We start from the raw sequence: 18,249 nt of genomic DNA, 5'->3' as shown, positions 1-18,249 counted from the left end.
AAAACTTTCGAATCAGTCTTTGTAGAAAATATTCCGCTCTGTTAAACGTAAGTCCTTATATGTTATCCTCATATCAAACTAGAAGATGAAACTCTTCTAAAACCACTATACACTCTACAGAAATCCTTACAACAGCGCGACAACTATTAATCCAATACATTGATGAGATGCACTATCTGCGTTAAGATGCAGATATTTGAAGAAAATGAAACCGTGACAGCCTTGTAACGAACTAAATTCTCGTATCGACTTGTGCTAGATCGATATTCATATATAGAACAATCAATTCTAATTACTTTCCTTGTTTGCAAAGTACTTATAATAGACTGTGCCGAACACATCCCTATAAAACTGTCTTTATTACACTGACCATTCCTCTAGAACTGAGAATTGCATCGCAGAATATCAATATTTATTCCTAAGTAGTCGTTTTCCATAATTTTGCTTGACCTCTTTCCTGGCATCTTCTAGAATAACTATCAATACTTTCATTGATAAATCACAAGGAAACGTTCAACTTTTTTACGTCATTGTGTTGAGAAGCCAGTATCAAAACCAATGTATAATGCGACACTTATTTCATTTCAGACAAGATATTAGATATTTACACAACATCGGACTACAGAAAATATCATGAATAAAATATTAATAGTCGAAAATTGATATAATGGCTTGCAAAAAAGGGGGAAAACTTGAAACGTAACATATTCAAATTAAAATGATTACAATCGTCTGTTAACCACACACAGATGGCAGAATTTATTTTCTTGATAATAAACCTTTATTGTTAATGTGTCATTACATTTTATATTGCCTCTCAGTTTTGGTCGTCTCAACCATACCCAAATGAAGGTTACTCCAGAAACACCTGACTTATTTTGGTATCATTCGTTTATCAATTAAGACCTTAAACAAAACTGTTTAGATAATCAAATGTAAATGAATTTTAGTTACCATTACTCTTCACAGAAGAAACTGACCAAATGAACGTACAAATTTTCCATTATTTGTATTGTAAATACATATTATCTTGATCTTTTTCTGTGTTATCGAAATGTGTGTCATTATATAGCTGAAGCGTTGACGTTAACCATATATCTCCTTTTATTCACGGAAGTAGGTAGTTTGCAATGTACAAGTCTGTAGTTGTGATGTGATATTATTGTCATTACTTAATTTACATCATTTTTTTTCTTTCTTTCAGGCATGTCATCGTCAAATGCAGAAGAGCAAAGTTTTTCTAAATTAATGGCAGGTGCATTGTTAATGGATAGTGATAATGATCTCTTATGTAATTGGCCAGACGGTGCTACTACATCTAATGGATCTGCCTTTGTTAAAGCAGAGAGATCGGATCATTTTCAATCGACACCTTCCATTGAGCCTTGGTCTATTCAGAATCAAGTGCCAGACTTTTCAACTCATAGCAGCTACCCATATTTGCCACAAAATAATGGAACCTTTCACGCTCAAGTGCCAAATGGACGAATGCATAACATATTCGGACCATCGTATGATCTTGATAGCTTAAAGCCACTGCATGATCAGTTCAGACAAAAATATGGCAACTACTCTAATGAAAAATACCCGGATTTTAACGTTGCTTTAAAAGCAGAAATTTGCGATCGAAAGTGGAAGCCTTGTTCGTTCAATTCAACCACAGAACTCTATGAAAATTTGAGTAAAAGTGTCACTAGTTCATCAGATGAAACATATTCCCAAAAGTCTTTCAAACAACATGAATCTAAACTCACACAACTTGGTATTCCTAATCGGCCTGAAGATCCTTTGAAAAACAAACCGCCGCCGTTTGATTTCGGAGAATCGGACAGCGATTCTAAAGCAAGCGGAAGTGGGAGTGGCAGTCGACTTGAAGACTGGCCACCAGGTAATTCACCACCTACTGTTCCTTTGGATATAAATATTGACGAAATGGTAAATAGTGGTGTAACAGTTGCCGGTTATAAACCAAGAAAAATCATTTCAAAGAGAAAAAAGGCAAACATACCATCGGAATACAAAGACAATGGATACTGGGAGAAAAGAAAGAAAAACAACGACTCTGCACGACGATCACGAGAAGCAAAAAAGGAGAAAGAGCGTAGTTTTTATAAGAGGGCTCTGGAACTAGAATATGAGAACCATTACTTAAAAGAAAGAGTTCAATTTTTAGAAGGGAAGATCGAAACATTAATGCATCAAAACCCTAATTTATCAAACGGTGACAGTCAAACTACATCACTATGACGATGTAGATCAGTGTCGTCTTGTTGTATTAGCGTTAAAATAAACGGAAACTTTCCGTCCATTGGCAGCAAGAATGGACTGATTGGTAACAGTTGGTCTTCCTGCACGAGAAATCCGGTTGGTTTTATATTCATGTTAACTACTTATATTGTATGCAGACAATCTCACTGATAAGGAACAGCAGCATTTAATGCCTATTTGGTTTTTGGGAAAAGACCCGTAAATCAAAGATTTATTCAAAGAGCAGCAAAATGTGATACATTCGTATTTCTTCCTAGTTGGGCCAGTATACATTTTGTATGTGTGCATTCTGATTATAAGGGATAATATTCATGAAGAATTTTATATAGTTGGAACGTTTTTGCTCACCCTTTTTTCTGATAACTTGAGTGATATAAATATAATTTTGGACTTTTTACTTGCATCCTCTTAAAATCAATTCAAGAAATAAGAACTTTTAATTTTAAATTTCCATATATGACATGGTTATTTCAATAATCTGGAATCAGCACTTGTGATTGGTGTGAATAGTAAGAATCTTTAATGGTAATTTTTCTTTATGAACTTGGTATCATTGATGAGGTTTTTTTTATATAAGACACCTGAGGCTTAGGGTTTTATAAAACTATATTTGTATCATATTTTGCTGTTATTGACGAACTAAAATATAACAAAGTCACGGTTAAGGTATGACTTCGATTGTATTCAATGAACAATTGCCTGTCCTTGTTATTCAACTAGTTTTTTTTACATCATTTGTTTGGAATTTTTCAAATTCTCTCCTACTGAAAATTAAGTCGTGTTCATAACATGAAGCTAAAGCGCCAATGAGTGATTTAACAGCTTTTGGACCAAACATATTTACAATCAAGAAGAAAAAATATACCGTCTGAACCGATTTCTTTTAGATACCTGTATATTTTATTTGAAATCAATTGCAGACAACAGTAGTTTTTACTGATTTTTAAAATTCATAAATTAGATATACAAATATACAAGGTCAACTGTCTATCTGACACAAGCTGACAAGTAAGCTACGAAATCTGGGACAACACATTTACTTGGCATAATATTTTTCAAAGTTATCATAATTATTTAACAGCTTCATGCTTAACTTTCTTAAGCCAAAACTTAAATTTTATATAATTGAAACTCTTCAGAATATACTATTCTCTTAAAGATGCTTTTTCCTTTTATCAAACTCCATCAGAGCACTATAAAATGATTCGCATGTCTCGACACACTTATGACACCAACATTCGTTAGGTTTACTGGAAATCAACTATCTTAAACCAAAACTCTAAACTGATCAAATAATTTGTGATATCTAAACATTCAAAACATTAATTTGGTTAACAGTTCACTTCTAAAAGTTCAAAATGAACATATGAACTAAGTTTCAAGTTGATGCAAGCCCAACTGCATGGACATATACTTTTAATCAAAACCCTAGCCTGCTAGATAGGGGCCCCTACTATCGATAATGGACAAATGCAATGTCTAACAAACATATATTGACTGAATTTTGGTTTTTGATTCAACCATTGTTATCTTTGTTTATATTTCTGAGTTTATCAATTTATGATACTCTTTGTATCAATAAGCATCATGTTGAAAATACAAAAATTTGCTGTAATGCAAAGTGGACACTATCATTTTAAAGTCACATTGGACGGCATATACTTGTTATTTCTTGTGTACATTTTCTAATTGAGTAGTAGCATGGCTCCCAAAGTGTTTTTATTTCAAATCCAACTTAAAAATCAAAATCGCAATGATCACTTAAAATATTTTATCTTGATGTTTTGACAGTCATAAATATGTTCTCGCTTCAAAAGTAAGTCTGGGAATAAAAAGGAACGTCCAAGTTTTCCACACAGTTTAGAGTTTTCCCTTTTAGTAATCCAATCAAAATGGAAGGATAGTTTTAGAAATAGAAAAATAAATAGTACAAACATCCACCAGTTTCATTCGATAATTGATCAGTCGTAATGGATAACTTACCAAATAATATGTATTGTTCATATACCCCGGAGTAGATTTTTTGTTTCTCAATTCACATCAAGTGCATTTTACAATAACTAGCATTCAATATGATGAGTTTAAGAGAGATCTCCTATCAACTGGAAGTCAGTGCATATTGATATGATGTTCTGAGTGCATTTAACACTGAATCACACCCCTATTGTTCCATCATTCAGTTGTATCACTATCTGACGATATTATCAGTGTTAATGTTAATCACATGTGTTTTAAACATATGAGAAGCGGATTGATCGGACCAGTCAAACTATATATATTAATGACTTGCTCAAATGGCATTCATGTTGATGTTGTTTAAAGTATATTATAAAGATGTTTAGATTTGTTGAAACTGTTCATTACTATGTTAACCAATTGTAAATGTGTAAATATAGTCATATTTTCGAATGGCTTTGCATATTTTTCAGTTGTAGAACTACATATATATATACATGTATATATATAAACATATTTTTATGTTTCTATAGGTCAAACCTGGCTTTAATTTGTCAAAGCTTTTAAATTTCGAATATTCTTAATAACTTTTTTTTCAAATTATGGCGGACATCATATCTTATTGAAATTAAAGTGCCAATGCTCACATATAAATGCAATGTTAAATTTCAGCAATTCGCCAATTTACAAACACATAATTATATGTAAAATGTTTTCTTTGTACATGTATTGTCATATTACTAAATATAAATAGATATTTGTATTCATGATACATTTTCTAGGTGTAAACTATCAATTTGACTATAGAATGTTTTGTTTTGTTTGGTTGTGTAATGCAATATTATAGAAAGTATTTAGATTGAAACATATATTGTTACAAAAATTTCGATTTGTGCAATAATGCTTGTATTTTGTGATTTTTTCAATTGTATCAAATGCAGGTTTTGTCCTCTGTCTTTGTCTATTAAATGCATTAAATGCATGAATATCTTTTTATAATGTATTCTGTTTTATGTTCCACTGGAATTAAAAGTTTGATACGCTTATATTAATTTGCTAAGAAGAAACGTATTATTTAGATGCAACTTCTTTATTTGTTGATAATCCTAGATTATGGTGCTATTTTGATTGTTTTCTTAAAAAATCGACAAACAGTCAAAGGGGTGTAACTCTGAATATTTACTGTATCGAGAAAGAACGGTGGATAAAGAAGGGTACCAACAGTTCTGTGGTGGTGACCGCTGTCCCCTCCACCTACTACTAATGTTTGTGCATTGTAAAACAATGTTACTCAAATAATTATTATAATTGAATATATTTCCAAGAAATTTGCTATTTAGTTCTATTAGAAATTATATGATATACATTACTTTTTTTTGCTGCTAAAGGTGCTTTACAGTAATTTTCCATATATGATATAATGTGCCATATTATGTTGCATGAAGTTTTTATTTATTTTATAAAACTTCTAACATTGTCAGCGATAATTTTATAGCTGCACAAATTATCTTTATGTAATGAGAAGTTATTTAACCCGGTGAAACATTGAAATGATTGTTGATTATAACTACTCTACCAAAACTAAGTTTATCCAGATCAAATGAAAGTTGTTATTGTTATAGTAATCAGCAATAAGATGAAATTCTAAATGAAAAAACATATGTAATAGATAATCAGCCTATCAAATCCTCAGTATGTTTCAATATTTGGCATAATTATCAAATCAACTTATATATCACAGTGCCAACAACAAAATTTTAAATTTATAAACAAATTTTAGTTTGGACCTAATATGAATACTTGTACCCAACTAGTATAAAATAAATGGTAATATATATATTTTTTTTAAATCGCATTTTGATTTTCAAGAATATTTGCATTCAACATAGGTAAACATTATTTAAAATATTATGTTTCAAATAGACTCTTTAGTAATGTCTTGGTCTTTCTGTAACATGAATTCTTTAGTTCGCTATCAAAACTTTTCACTAATCATTAAACAAAGTAAAACGTCTTTCATTTGCTCAAGCTTTGTAGACATCTCGGTTAATTGTTGGCTGGAAGAACTTAGTTTTGGTAAGGTGGTGGAATCGATCTTAATTTCAATAACAAAACAACATAATATGTGTGTAATAACAAGGGGCTAGAGCCTCCTTGGTAATAGTTATGTCTTTGATTGTGATTTTGTTGTTTCATGTGCTTATCTTTTGTAATATGTAAATATGTAGCTTAGTTGCAAAGCAACACTATAGCAAATGCATTATTCTTTGAATATTTGAACAGTATCTTCCGACAGCATAAGAAAGTACCAAATGCCTTCAGATTGTTGTAAAAATCATGCATTTATATTTTGGTTTTATAGCTTAAAGCATGTTTAAAGATTCCAAACATGAATGAAGCTTTCATAACTATGCAAAATCTACTTTACATGAAAAGATAATCTTAATCCATTGCATTACTTGAATGACAACTTTATTTAGACTCATGGTTAATGGTAATCGAAATTATTATTTGATTTCTTGATCCAGAAGAAACATTGTTGATAATAAATTTATTATATAATCCAGAGCAAAAATATTTCTATGCATTTAGACTTGTTTAAAAAAAAATACAAGTTAAATATTTGTGATATCATGAGTTAATGTGAAGATGTGTATACATATGTCAATCATTATAAGTCTTGATGATTTGTTATATTGCTTCATCTGAGGAAACCTGTCATAAAACTTTTCTATGTGGAAAAGCATGTTGCAGACATTTTAAATTAAGATGTTTTATTATATAGTTAGTCGACAATAAATGCATAAACAAGTTTTAGTGACATATGGCAATTCAAAAAAAAAATTTTAAAGTTCAGATGTACTAAAATGATTTGAACATTGAAAAATACGTTGTAAAACCTGTATATAGCCTAACTTAAGATCAATAATGTCTTCAAATTAATAATAAATAATTATTCAGTCCAGGATGAAAATAAGGAAATTAATTTATCAGTACCCAAAAGTGTATAATACAAAAACATTGCAAAACATATTGCAATTAATACAAACTTAACTAATTTAACTAATTTAAATTTATTTGAAGTGGGAGTCTTTTGAGGAAAAAGTTAGACATAATAACTAGAAATATTCTTTATTTCACATTCTAATGTTACCCATTTCTGATATTCTAAAAAGTAATATGCTACCGCTTGAAATTCAGGGTTCAGGATTCTGAATTTGCAAAATTTTAATTTTCGGTTTTCTTAAGAAAAAAAATATAGTGATAAAAAGTAAAATCACAAAAATACTGAACTTGGAGGAAAATCAATTCGGAAAGTCCATAATCATATGGCAAAATCAAATAACAAAACGCATCAAAAACGAATGGACAAGAACTGTCATATTCCTGACTTGGTACAGGCATTTTCAAATGTAAAAAATGGTGGATTAAACCTGGTTTTATAGCGCTAACCCTCTCACTTTGATGGCAGTCTCATCAAATTCCGTTATATTGACATTGATGGTTTAACTAAACAGACACAATAAATAAAATAGTCAGAATAAGGGTTCGAAGTATCATTTAAGTTTCTAAATACTGAACTATATGTATTGACCATTTGGTAAATTTAAATCGCTTTTAGAAAACCAATATTTTTTAATCTGTAATAAACTTGTATAAAACATTGTGAAATATTTGAACAATTCAGTTCACTTCTTTAACCTTCCCATGTCTATTGTTTGATTTGAAATGGATACATCTGCCAAAACAACGAATCAAAGTGATTTACCTAATCCGACCATGCATTTTGTTTTGAAATAATATTGCAAATTGTATCAAATTATTTACCCGAATGAAAATTATATGTACTGATAAGGTACTAATATTAAGGTTGTACTGGTTAATGAAATGTATGAATTTTTTGTTACATTATCAAAATGTCTTAATGAAGAAATGTCTGCAACATGAATTCCAGTCATGAACTAAATCTATTTTTAATATAGAAAGATTTATAAGACAACAATATGTTAACCTTTTATTCCATAGCAATTACATTGTATATGCAAAACAAATATGAAATTACTTTTGTAAATGATTATAGCCTAATAATATTTACAGTAGTATATAATTAGTTCATAACTTAGTGAATCTTTTAATTTGAAATTTAATGCCATTTGATTCCGGACCTTCCGTTTGGGAATTTCCTAGGAGTTCGGTATTTTTGTTATTCTACTTTTTAAATGAATAATTGGAGACCTGAATTTATTTCAAAATAATGTATATTCTGATCGCAACATGAAACTATATATACATTACTAGAAGTACTGCAATTACTATAGTCTGTTAATAGCACCATCCGATAAAAAAATCTTTTGTAATTATAAATTGGATAGGAAAATTCTAACAGGCTTCATAGCGAATATCATATGAATTTTCTGAAAAGATTTGAAATTTTGTTGCAAAAAATCATTCCTTTACTTGTTTTTCTGATTGATGAATGTCATGGAAATTTACCTTTCAATTCTCCGAAAAAATCAAAAACAAAAACAATACAATTTAAACAGATTGGTACTTTCTGAATACAATTTAAACAGATTGGTACTTTCTGAATACAATTCAATCCAAAATACCATTTCATGTTATTACTAAGACTTTAATAGATGGAGGAAATCAAAATTGAACAGATGTTTATGTAATAATTTGAAAATACAAAATTTCAATCTTATAAAAAAAATTGTTTGTAAAGATCGTTAACATATTGTTGTCCATTTGATTTTATAAAAACTTGTGCCAAAGTAATAGGTATCGGTATCTAGATTGTCTATATCATTTGCTAGATTCCATCTTACTTTTGTAATAAATAACATGATCGAATGTGTTTCATAAAAGTACTGTATAATCAGACAGTTTTGTGATAGAGTTATTGTCTATTCAAGTAAAGCAATTGAATAAAATCTTTGTTTTCGAACGATATGTATAAGGCAGGTACCACCATGTGTGTATTTTGTTATTTGTGTGGAGTTTTATCAAGCATTCTACATCTTGTAAACTTTTTGTATTATAAATACCAGAAAAGTTTGCAATTTGGTAACAGTGTCGTGCATTTGCACATCATACAACATTGATACGGTTGTGTCTTTATTTTTTGGTTTGCATGCATGCCTAATAGGGAGTAAACAATCTCAACAATGTGAAATAGTTTTCATGATATAGAGTGCTACTTTTATATTTTGTTTGGCGAATTGTAAAACAATTATTTTGCCATATGTAGCTTCATGTTTCATCGTTGAATAAAGTTATACCTTATGATTACTAGTATTTGTGTACTTATTTGCACTCCTTTAGGTTTGTTTTTTTAAGCCACTTGGACTCGTCATTGCTGAGGGTTTCGCCACCACAGTAGTCAGTTTTTCTGTGCTTACATGCAGTATTATAGATACAGCCATTTTCTGTTTCTTAACTGTTCATGAAGGTAATTCATTCGAAACACATGGGATTGGTTTTTTTCAAGGCAAAGATGAGCTTATACATACTTGTCACAACTTTTTACATTAACGGTACCAATTGTACCGCACCAAATGAATATTTCGACAGTAAATGTCTCTTCAGTGATGCTCGATGCCAAGATATTTGAAATTCCAAATATCGTTAGCTGACAAAACCAATAAAATATTTAGATTTGAAATGCATCCGGAATAATTTAAAATAAGCCTAGTATCTTTGATCAGTTTTCAAATTGTTTTGTGAACGTTCTTTTTAAAGAAAAGTGAGAATGCATATTTTTTGCGTACATTCTGACATCAGAACGGTAAAATATGAACCGAAAACAATACTAAACTTGTTTAAAACAATGGGAAGGTCTAGTAGTCCATTTTAAATGATGTGTCTTTGAAATATTCCAAACAATCGGGGGAAGACCTGATAAAAAAAATCATTTTTAACATTTGTTATTCCTTTTATTTTAGCCTCAGTGCTACAGTTCTGTAGATAGTGGAGTCATAGAATTATTGAAAGATCTATAGTTTATTTGGACCATGTGTCTTTTTTATTGGCTAAACATATACATGTTATGTTGTAAAACAAATACAGAAACTGTGAGGTATAGGTTTACGATATTGATATAGCTTTTCATAGGATGAAAAACGTCTTGAGTATTCTGTAAAAAAAAATGCTGATAAACAAAACACAACAGAAAACTACATCAAGTTACATGAAACTCGACAAGAACAAGAGATGAATTCAAATAGTCTGAATGGTAAAACAGTGTTACAAGCTGAAATACAGATAATTCAAACTCATAAGTAGAAAACAAACCGACAATTCCATGGCCAAAATAATATAACAGCACACACAACACAACACAACACAACATAGAAAACCAAAGAAACCAATCGAAAATCGGTGGTGACTCAGTCTTCGGTGTTTCAAAAAGGAAGGGAACCTACTATAAGTTTTAAACCATCGGCCAAGTAAATTGTTAGACCTGAAACGGTACCGAATATGAAAATAAAACATTTTTTTTTAATGACAGAGGATAGACAAGACAGTTACCGATAAAAAATATCGCATACATGAAAAACATTATTACAATAAGTATCGTTTCAACTAGGATGTATAGACTCATTATGTAGATACGTTTATGTACTACATAAAATGAAGTTAAGGTTGGACATAAAGTATATAGTAAATATGTGCTTAATGTTTACTTATTCTAACTTCAAAGTGATAAATGCAATCAGCATACTAGTAGTCAAAAACTTTGAATTATAAATGAGAGGGCATTATGTTTGTTACGAAATAAGCGACAAGCTTCTTTTTGGGGGGAATTAAAATTCTAGACATTGCACTAGATCTTGTCTTCGTGTTCTCTGTATTGCTTTGATGTGTGAAATCTCATCCGAAGGACACCCACTTGTATGATGGCATAATTTCATATAAGCAGTCCGAATACTTCGGAAAAAAGGAACAAAAGTTATGCTTGCAGCAATATGAGATCACACCCAGTAAAAATATCAGAATCGGTATAAATACAAATAAGACGACTATTTTGGTACATAATCGGTCAACCAACATATGATGCTGACCGTAGAAGATGGGCAAAAGATACCAGAGGGACAGTCAAACTAATAGGGGATCGAAAAAAAGCTGGCAAAAAAATGATGGCTAAAAAAGAAGAAGACACAGACAAAAATAGATCACAACACAACATACAAAACTAAAGACTAATCAACTTATGAAGCATTGTTTGCATCCGTTCTTTCTCGTAACTCTGTTCTATCAGTTTTAAAGTAAGTATCGTACCCTGCTATTGAAATCCATATAGTATGAAGTAGTAACATATCAATTCAGAAGAGAGAAGGTTTGATACCATTAAAACGTTTAATCCCGCTGCAAATGTTTGCACCTGTCCTAAGTCAGGTATCTGATGTACAGTAGTTGTTGTTTGTTTATGTAATTCAAACGCGTTTCTCGTTTCTCGGGTTTTTTTTATAGATTAGATCGTTGGTTTTTCCCGTTTGAATGGTTATACACTAGTAATTTTGGGGCCCTTTATACCTTTTTGTTCGGTGTGAGCCAAGGCTCCATGTTGAAGGCATTACGTTGACCTATAATGGTTTGCTTTTATAAATTGTTTTTTGGATGGGGAGTTGTCTCATTGGCACTCATACCACATCTTCCTATATCTATGTAAACACCATATAATGGAGCAGAGTATGTATAACTGCTTCTTTCGTCTTGTCTTATATGTTTTGTATGAATTCTTCAAATGAGGACAAAAACTAGTCATTCAGTAGTAACGCACATCATTATTTGTATACCGATGGACTGCGAAAATATCAATCCATCAAACTCAACAAATATGTTGTCGATCAAAACGTCCACCATTTTGAGATTATTGTCTTTGGTGTATTAATTGTGTACCGAAAGCTAGTTTGAATTCACTAACTGCGACCATTCATGGAGGGTTGAGAGATCAAGAAACATGTTTAACACCACCGCATTTTAGCGCCTGTCCCAAGTCCGGAGCCTCTGGCCTTTGTTAGTCTTGTATGATTTTTAATTTTAGATTCTTGTGTATAATACGGAGTTTAGTATGACGTCCATTATCACTGATTTACTAGTAGTATACATATTTGTTTAGGGGCCAACTGAAGGACTCCACCGGGTGCGGGGGTTTCTCGCTGCATTTAAGATCCATTGGTGGCTTTCGTTTTTGGTCTGCTCTATGGTCGGGTTGTTGACTTTTTGACACATTCCCTAATTTCATTCTCAATTAAATGCTACAATATATAATTACAAAAATACCGAACTCCGAGGAAAATTCAAAACGAAAAGTCCCTAAACAAATGGCAAAATCAAAAGCTAAAGCGAATGTATAACAAATGAAGGGCGAAAGATACCACAGGGACATTCAAACTCAGGATTCGAAAATAACAACTGTCATATTCCTGACTTGGTACAGGCATTTTCTTACATGTACGAAAAGGTTGATTAAACCTGTCTTAACCGCTCACTTGTATGACAGTCGCATAGAACTCCATTATATTGACAACGATGTGTGAATAAAACAAATAGACACAGTATGTAAAAATGTCACAATGGTACAGCAGTCAACATTGTGTTATAATCTTAATCACTATAACAAACGAATATGTCAACAAAGAAAAACAAAACGGCATAAAGTCAAAGCGCATTAGCAAAAACGAAAAACAAGAATACAAAAATTTACCATAGAACAATGACGGGATGTATAAGTACCGAGCCACATCAAGTGGATATTACCAAAAATAGCCTAAACAGTTAAAGTAATGATTTACAAAGACAAATACAAGAATATTTTTTCCTGTTATTAAGATGATAAACAACAGCAGTACCTAGAATGTATACTTTAAGACCATCGTGTATTATTTGTCAATTTGATACGGAATATTTATCAATAATGTCTTGGTTTCTTCCGATGAACTATTTTAGAAAAATGACGAGACGTTCTTTGAAATACCCCTGGTTCATCAACTTCCTGCTCTGGTAACTTTTTACAAAGTTGCAAGCTCTTGAATAGCGAATGAGTTTGGAATGTATATTCCATATGCTGCAAGCTCTTGAACAGCGAATGAGTTTGGAAATGTATATTCCATATGGTGCAAGCTCTTGAACAGATAATGACTTTGCAAATGTATATTCCATATGCAGGTAATTTTAAAATCAAAATCGATTCTGGTACTGAGATGACCACTTATGTCAAATTCGAGATATAAGTCTAAAAATGAGGCGAGGGAACTTGAAGCCGTGACTTATGTTGTACTGTTATACCACTGTCTCGAGTTAGGGGGAGGGTTGGGATCCCGCTAACATGTTAAACCCCGTTACATTATTTATGTATGAGCCTGTAATTCAGTGGTTGTCGTTTGTTAATGTGTTACATTTATTTTTTTTCGTTCATTTTTATATTTGAATAAGGCCGTTAGTTTTCTCGTTTGAATTGTTTTACGTTGTCATATCGGGGCCTTTTATAGCTGACTATGCGGTATAGGCTTTGCTCATTGTTGAAGGCCGTACGATGACCTATAGTTGTTAATGTCTGTGTCATTTTGATCTCTTGTGGACAGTTGTCTCATTGGCAATCATACCACATCTTCTTTTTTATATATCTGTTGTTTTGTTTACATTTCTTGTTTTTATGTGTTTGTCTTGGTTTGTATTACGTCGTAATGACCAGCTGTTTACATTGTGAAAATTGAAAGTCTGTTATCGTCTTTTCAAAAACCTTAAGAATTCACGATATTAGATATAAATTATATTCCATTCCGTTATCTGAATTTCATTTTCTAATTCAAGAGACTCAAAATACTTCCGTTAATTCTTATCTGAATAGATTAGTTACAATAATCATGGATATTGCTTACCATAGACTATTTAAACCCATATTAAAAAGTAAAATCACAAAAATACTGAACTCTGCAGAAAATACAAAAAGGAAAGTCCCTTCTCAAGACGCAAAATTATAACACATCAAACGAATGTATAACAACTGTCATATTCCTGACTTGGTACACAGTTGAACGACAAGCGATTTAATGGCTTCTAAGGTCAAGACATTGGTCACGTGATAAAAGGTCAGAGTTTACGATTTTTTGGTAAACGTGCATGCCTCGTGGTCTTTGGACTCGTATTGTCTTATTTGTACTCGTATATTAATAAAAATCAAAGTGTTCAATTCTAGATTGAATAAGCTTCCTTTTTTTTTATATATATATAATTATCATTCAAAAGTGTTGTTAAAATGTTAAAAATTCACGAGTGAAGTGAAACTTTTTTTCTCAAAATTTGCGGAAAATCCTTAATAATTCCTTAAATAGGTTTGGTAACGGGTTGAGGGGTATAAAATATGAAGTAAAACCATTTTTTGCTTCTTATTTTTCTATATCACATCACAAAAACCCCGGATACGCAATTGTGTCAGCTTATTCGTTGCGAAGCGGAGATCAAAGGGAGATAACTCGGTACGCGCATCGTAGGATATTGCAAGTTCACAATAGTAAATTTGAGTAAAATTAATGATTGCAGATCTATTTCGACGATTTCTTTTCAATATTCCATGTTCCTCTACTGTTGTAACATTAAAATAGTCATGGAAAGGTTGAATATATGACATTTTTTTCAAGTTCTTACAGGTTTTTGAACACTTCCAAAGAAGACAATTACCTACATTTAACAGACTGACTTTTTCTCTGAAACTTGGACTTATTGTATATTCTCAAACACCCTTTTGGTAGATAGAAGGTGACAAGAGGGGTTTATCAGTCATTTGTCAGAAGAACCTGTGTTAGAATAGAATTGAACTGTTCATTACATTTGAACAAAAATATAGGGAAAAGCAAGGACGTATAACTAACATACGTAATATACGTCCTTGGGAAAAGGGAAATATCATAAGTCTTCAAAAGTGTGACCATTACCATTGAAGAAAATAAAATCAATCTGCAGTGGACAGAAGTACATGTACAATTTTTGTTTTATTATAGCTGCTTTAAGATACAGTGGCAGATCTCAGGGAGTCTGGTGATTGGAACCTCCTCTTTTTATGGAAGATTAATAACAAGGCACAACATAGAAAACTGAAGTCTACAAAATACCAACCCCAACAAAAACTGAGGGTGTTCTCAGGTGCCCCGAAAGGATAAGCAGATACTGCTCCACATGTTGCACTCGTCGTTTTCCTAACGTTTTTACAAACCCGGTAAATAGTCTTAAATCGCTAGGTCACATTAGTGAAAAGGGAACGGAATAGTAGTTAAGACATAAGGAACATATCCGAAATCATCTGTGAAAAGGATATTCCATAACGGTTAACCAACTCGTGATTGTGTCCATGAAATTTAAGAAGGAATGATTTCAACTTCACCATTGTCTTAACAACTTCCTTGTGAGCAGCAAACCCTCTACCAAGGAAATTATGATAGGAAAATCAAGCCCGGGAATATCGAATCAATTTGGAGATATATACTCTGTATGCAGGCGCTGTTGGAATGTTGCTACATAGAAACGGATAGTTTGCATTTGGGAAGCTGAAATCATCTCTTTTGTCGTCAATTTTTTTTCAACCGACCCTTATTGTCAATTCCTAGATGTAGGTCAATATATGAGGTAGACTTTACTGTATCTGTTGTATATCCTGATACCTTTGATAACTATTTACACCACTGGGTCGATGCCACTGCTGGTGGACGTTTCGTCCCCGAGGGTATCACCAGCCCAGTAGTCAACACTTCAGTGTTGACATGAATATCAATAATGTGGTCATTTTTTACAAATTTCCTGTTAACAAAACTTTGAATTTTTCGAAAACTAAGGATTTTCTTATCCCAGGCATAGATTACCTTAGCCTATTTGGCACAACTTTTTGGAATTTTGGATCCTCAATGCTCTTCAACTTTTTACTTGTTTGGCTTAATAAATATTTTGATATGAGCGTCACTGATGAGTCTTATGTAGACGAAACGCGCGTCTGGCGTACTAAATTATAATCCTGGTACCTTTGATAACTATTGTATCCTTAGTATCTCTAGTTCGATGGGATAGAAGCATTCAACATAACCACCACATTTTGAGTTATTTAGTGAGATAACATCATCTATATAGCTGAAAGTAAAGTTAACGGATATTACTAACTTCTTTTTTTTTCTTCCTTGGAAGTTCCTGTATGAATTTCAGCCTCGTACGAATAAAGGAACAAGTCAGGAAGGAGAGGGACACAATTGGTTCCCATGGGAATGCCGATAGTTTGTTGAAAAAAACGTCCTCCAAACGTAACAAATATGTTGCCAATCAAGAAATAAAGCATCTTGATAATGTAATTTTCAGAATTTTTGCTTGAATCAGAGTGATTCCTTACAAAGTAGGATGTATCCCTCCCTAAGACAAGATATTTGTATCTACGTTGTTCATTCCTTTTTATAAAACAAAGCAAAATCAATTCTTGCAATTTGTCTTTTAGTTTTGGATTGAAAACGAATCTTGTGTAAAGTGTAGAAATGTCAAATGTTTTAATACTATTGCAAGATGAAAGAGTCTTAGATTGTATGTACTCTAAAAGATCTTTGGATTTTTTTTACCCACATCTAGTTCCCGCCACCCCTAGAATAAGCAGTTTCACAATAACTTTAAAATTCGGCTTTGATTGCTGATAAAATTGATGTTTATAATTTAGAAAGAGGTTTCGTGGAGCACTTGGAATATACTGTTGTTTGTAAGGACACTTAGGTAGTTTATGTATCGAATACGGTGATTGAAGATCCAGTTCTTCATCTTTGATTGAAATTCTAAAGGAACATAGAACAGGCCTATGATTATCCGGGATTTCCTCTTTGGTAAATGTCGTGGATGTGTTGAGTTTTCCAAGTGAATTGTCAATACCTAATTCGTTTTTACAAGCAGTTTATGTATACGATTTACACATCAAAACGATGTTGTTTGGGGCTTTATCTGCCAATAAATAAATAGATGATATCAATATTAGCAATATTTTCCATTAGAAAGATGTTCAACTGCATGAGAGTTTTAGAGGCCTTTAACCTCAAAGATGTGAAATCCAATCCTCCAGATAACTCATGTACATCGTCAAAATACAATTATAGTCCGGCTGGTCATGTTTTAAAATGCGACCTTTGTCCCGTTACCAATGGACAATTAAGAGAGTTGTTAGCCTAAGGACCGAAATAAAGAATTCACCAGCCTATCAACTGGAAAAAATAATTCAGGCCACTGATGGATGCTGTTGAGGACTACTATGCTACTAAAGCTCGAACTCGACGAAACAGAACTGAACACTTTGTCTGAAAGGATCAAAGCTATTTGATCGTGCATTCAGAAGCGCATTCAGAAACTAAGGTGTAGTATGAACACAAGGGTTCCGACCCATTCAAGAACCCGGCGGTTTTGCATGCTTTATCCTCTTTGCATGACAACTATGTCATTATTCCAGCAGATAAAGCCTCCAATAAGATTGTCTTCGTATGTAAAAACCATATTGCAATGTCTCACAAAGAAGATTGGAATAAACAACACAACTGGTATTCCTACATATTTTTAACATCATTTACAAAGGACGAAATTTTACAAAGTCTCAAATATGTCCTTCTTTCTTTTGGTATCAACATAAAAGAAAACGAAAACAATTACCGTCATTATACTAGATACCGAAACTTCACAAAACTCAGTATGAAGAACGATACATAGCTGGATCATCAAGATGTTCCACTTAACATCTTTCTAAGTACTGACTACTATTCTTTCTACAGTAAAAGATGGCCTTCAAAATTATTGTAATTAGATATATTCTACCAGCGGTGTTAATCAGATGTAGATTTACAAAAATTCTAAAGATCTATTGCTAAATCTTAGATTACAATCTCTGCAATTTTGCAACAACATTAAGACTTTTGATTTGTTTACGCTTTACACTACCATTCCCCATGCTCAATAGTCTGTTTGCCAATTCCGTAATTGACCCTGTACTTACATTTAATTTGTTGTTAGTAAAATTGA

At 32.1% G+C, this 18,249-nt stretch overlaps 1 protein-coding gene across 1 annotated transcript in view; it reads left to right on the top strand.

The window, feature by feature from the left end:
* LOC139516989 (uncharacterized) overlaps window positions 1-9,514 on the top strand; it is a 37,510-nt gene extending 27,996 nt beyond the window's left edge. The window contains exon 2 of the mRNA XM_071307511.1: window positions 1,205-9,514. Within this exon, the coding sequence (XP_071163612.1) occupies window positions 1,207-2,247 (1,041 nt within the window). The 5' untranslated portion in view covers window positions 1,205-1,206 and the 3' untranslated portion in view covers window positions 2,248-9,514. The remainder of the gene's footprint in view (window positions 1-1,204) is intronic.
* The last annotated feature ends 8,735 nt before the right edge of the window (window positions 9,515-18,249 follow it).

This window comes from Mytilus edulis, chromosome 3 (genome assembly GCF_963676685.1).
Source record: "Mytilus edulis chromosome 3, xbMytEdul2.2, whole genome shotgun sequence".
Taxonomy (NCBI): Eukaryota; Metazoa; Mollusca; class Bivalvia; order Mytilida; family Mytilidae; genus Mytilus; species Mytilus edulis.
The sequence above is the reverse complement of the archived record's forward strand: the minus strand, read 5'-3'. Positions and strand labels throughout refer to the sequence as shown.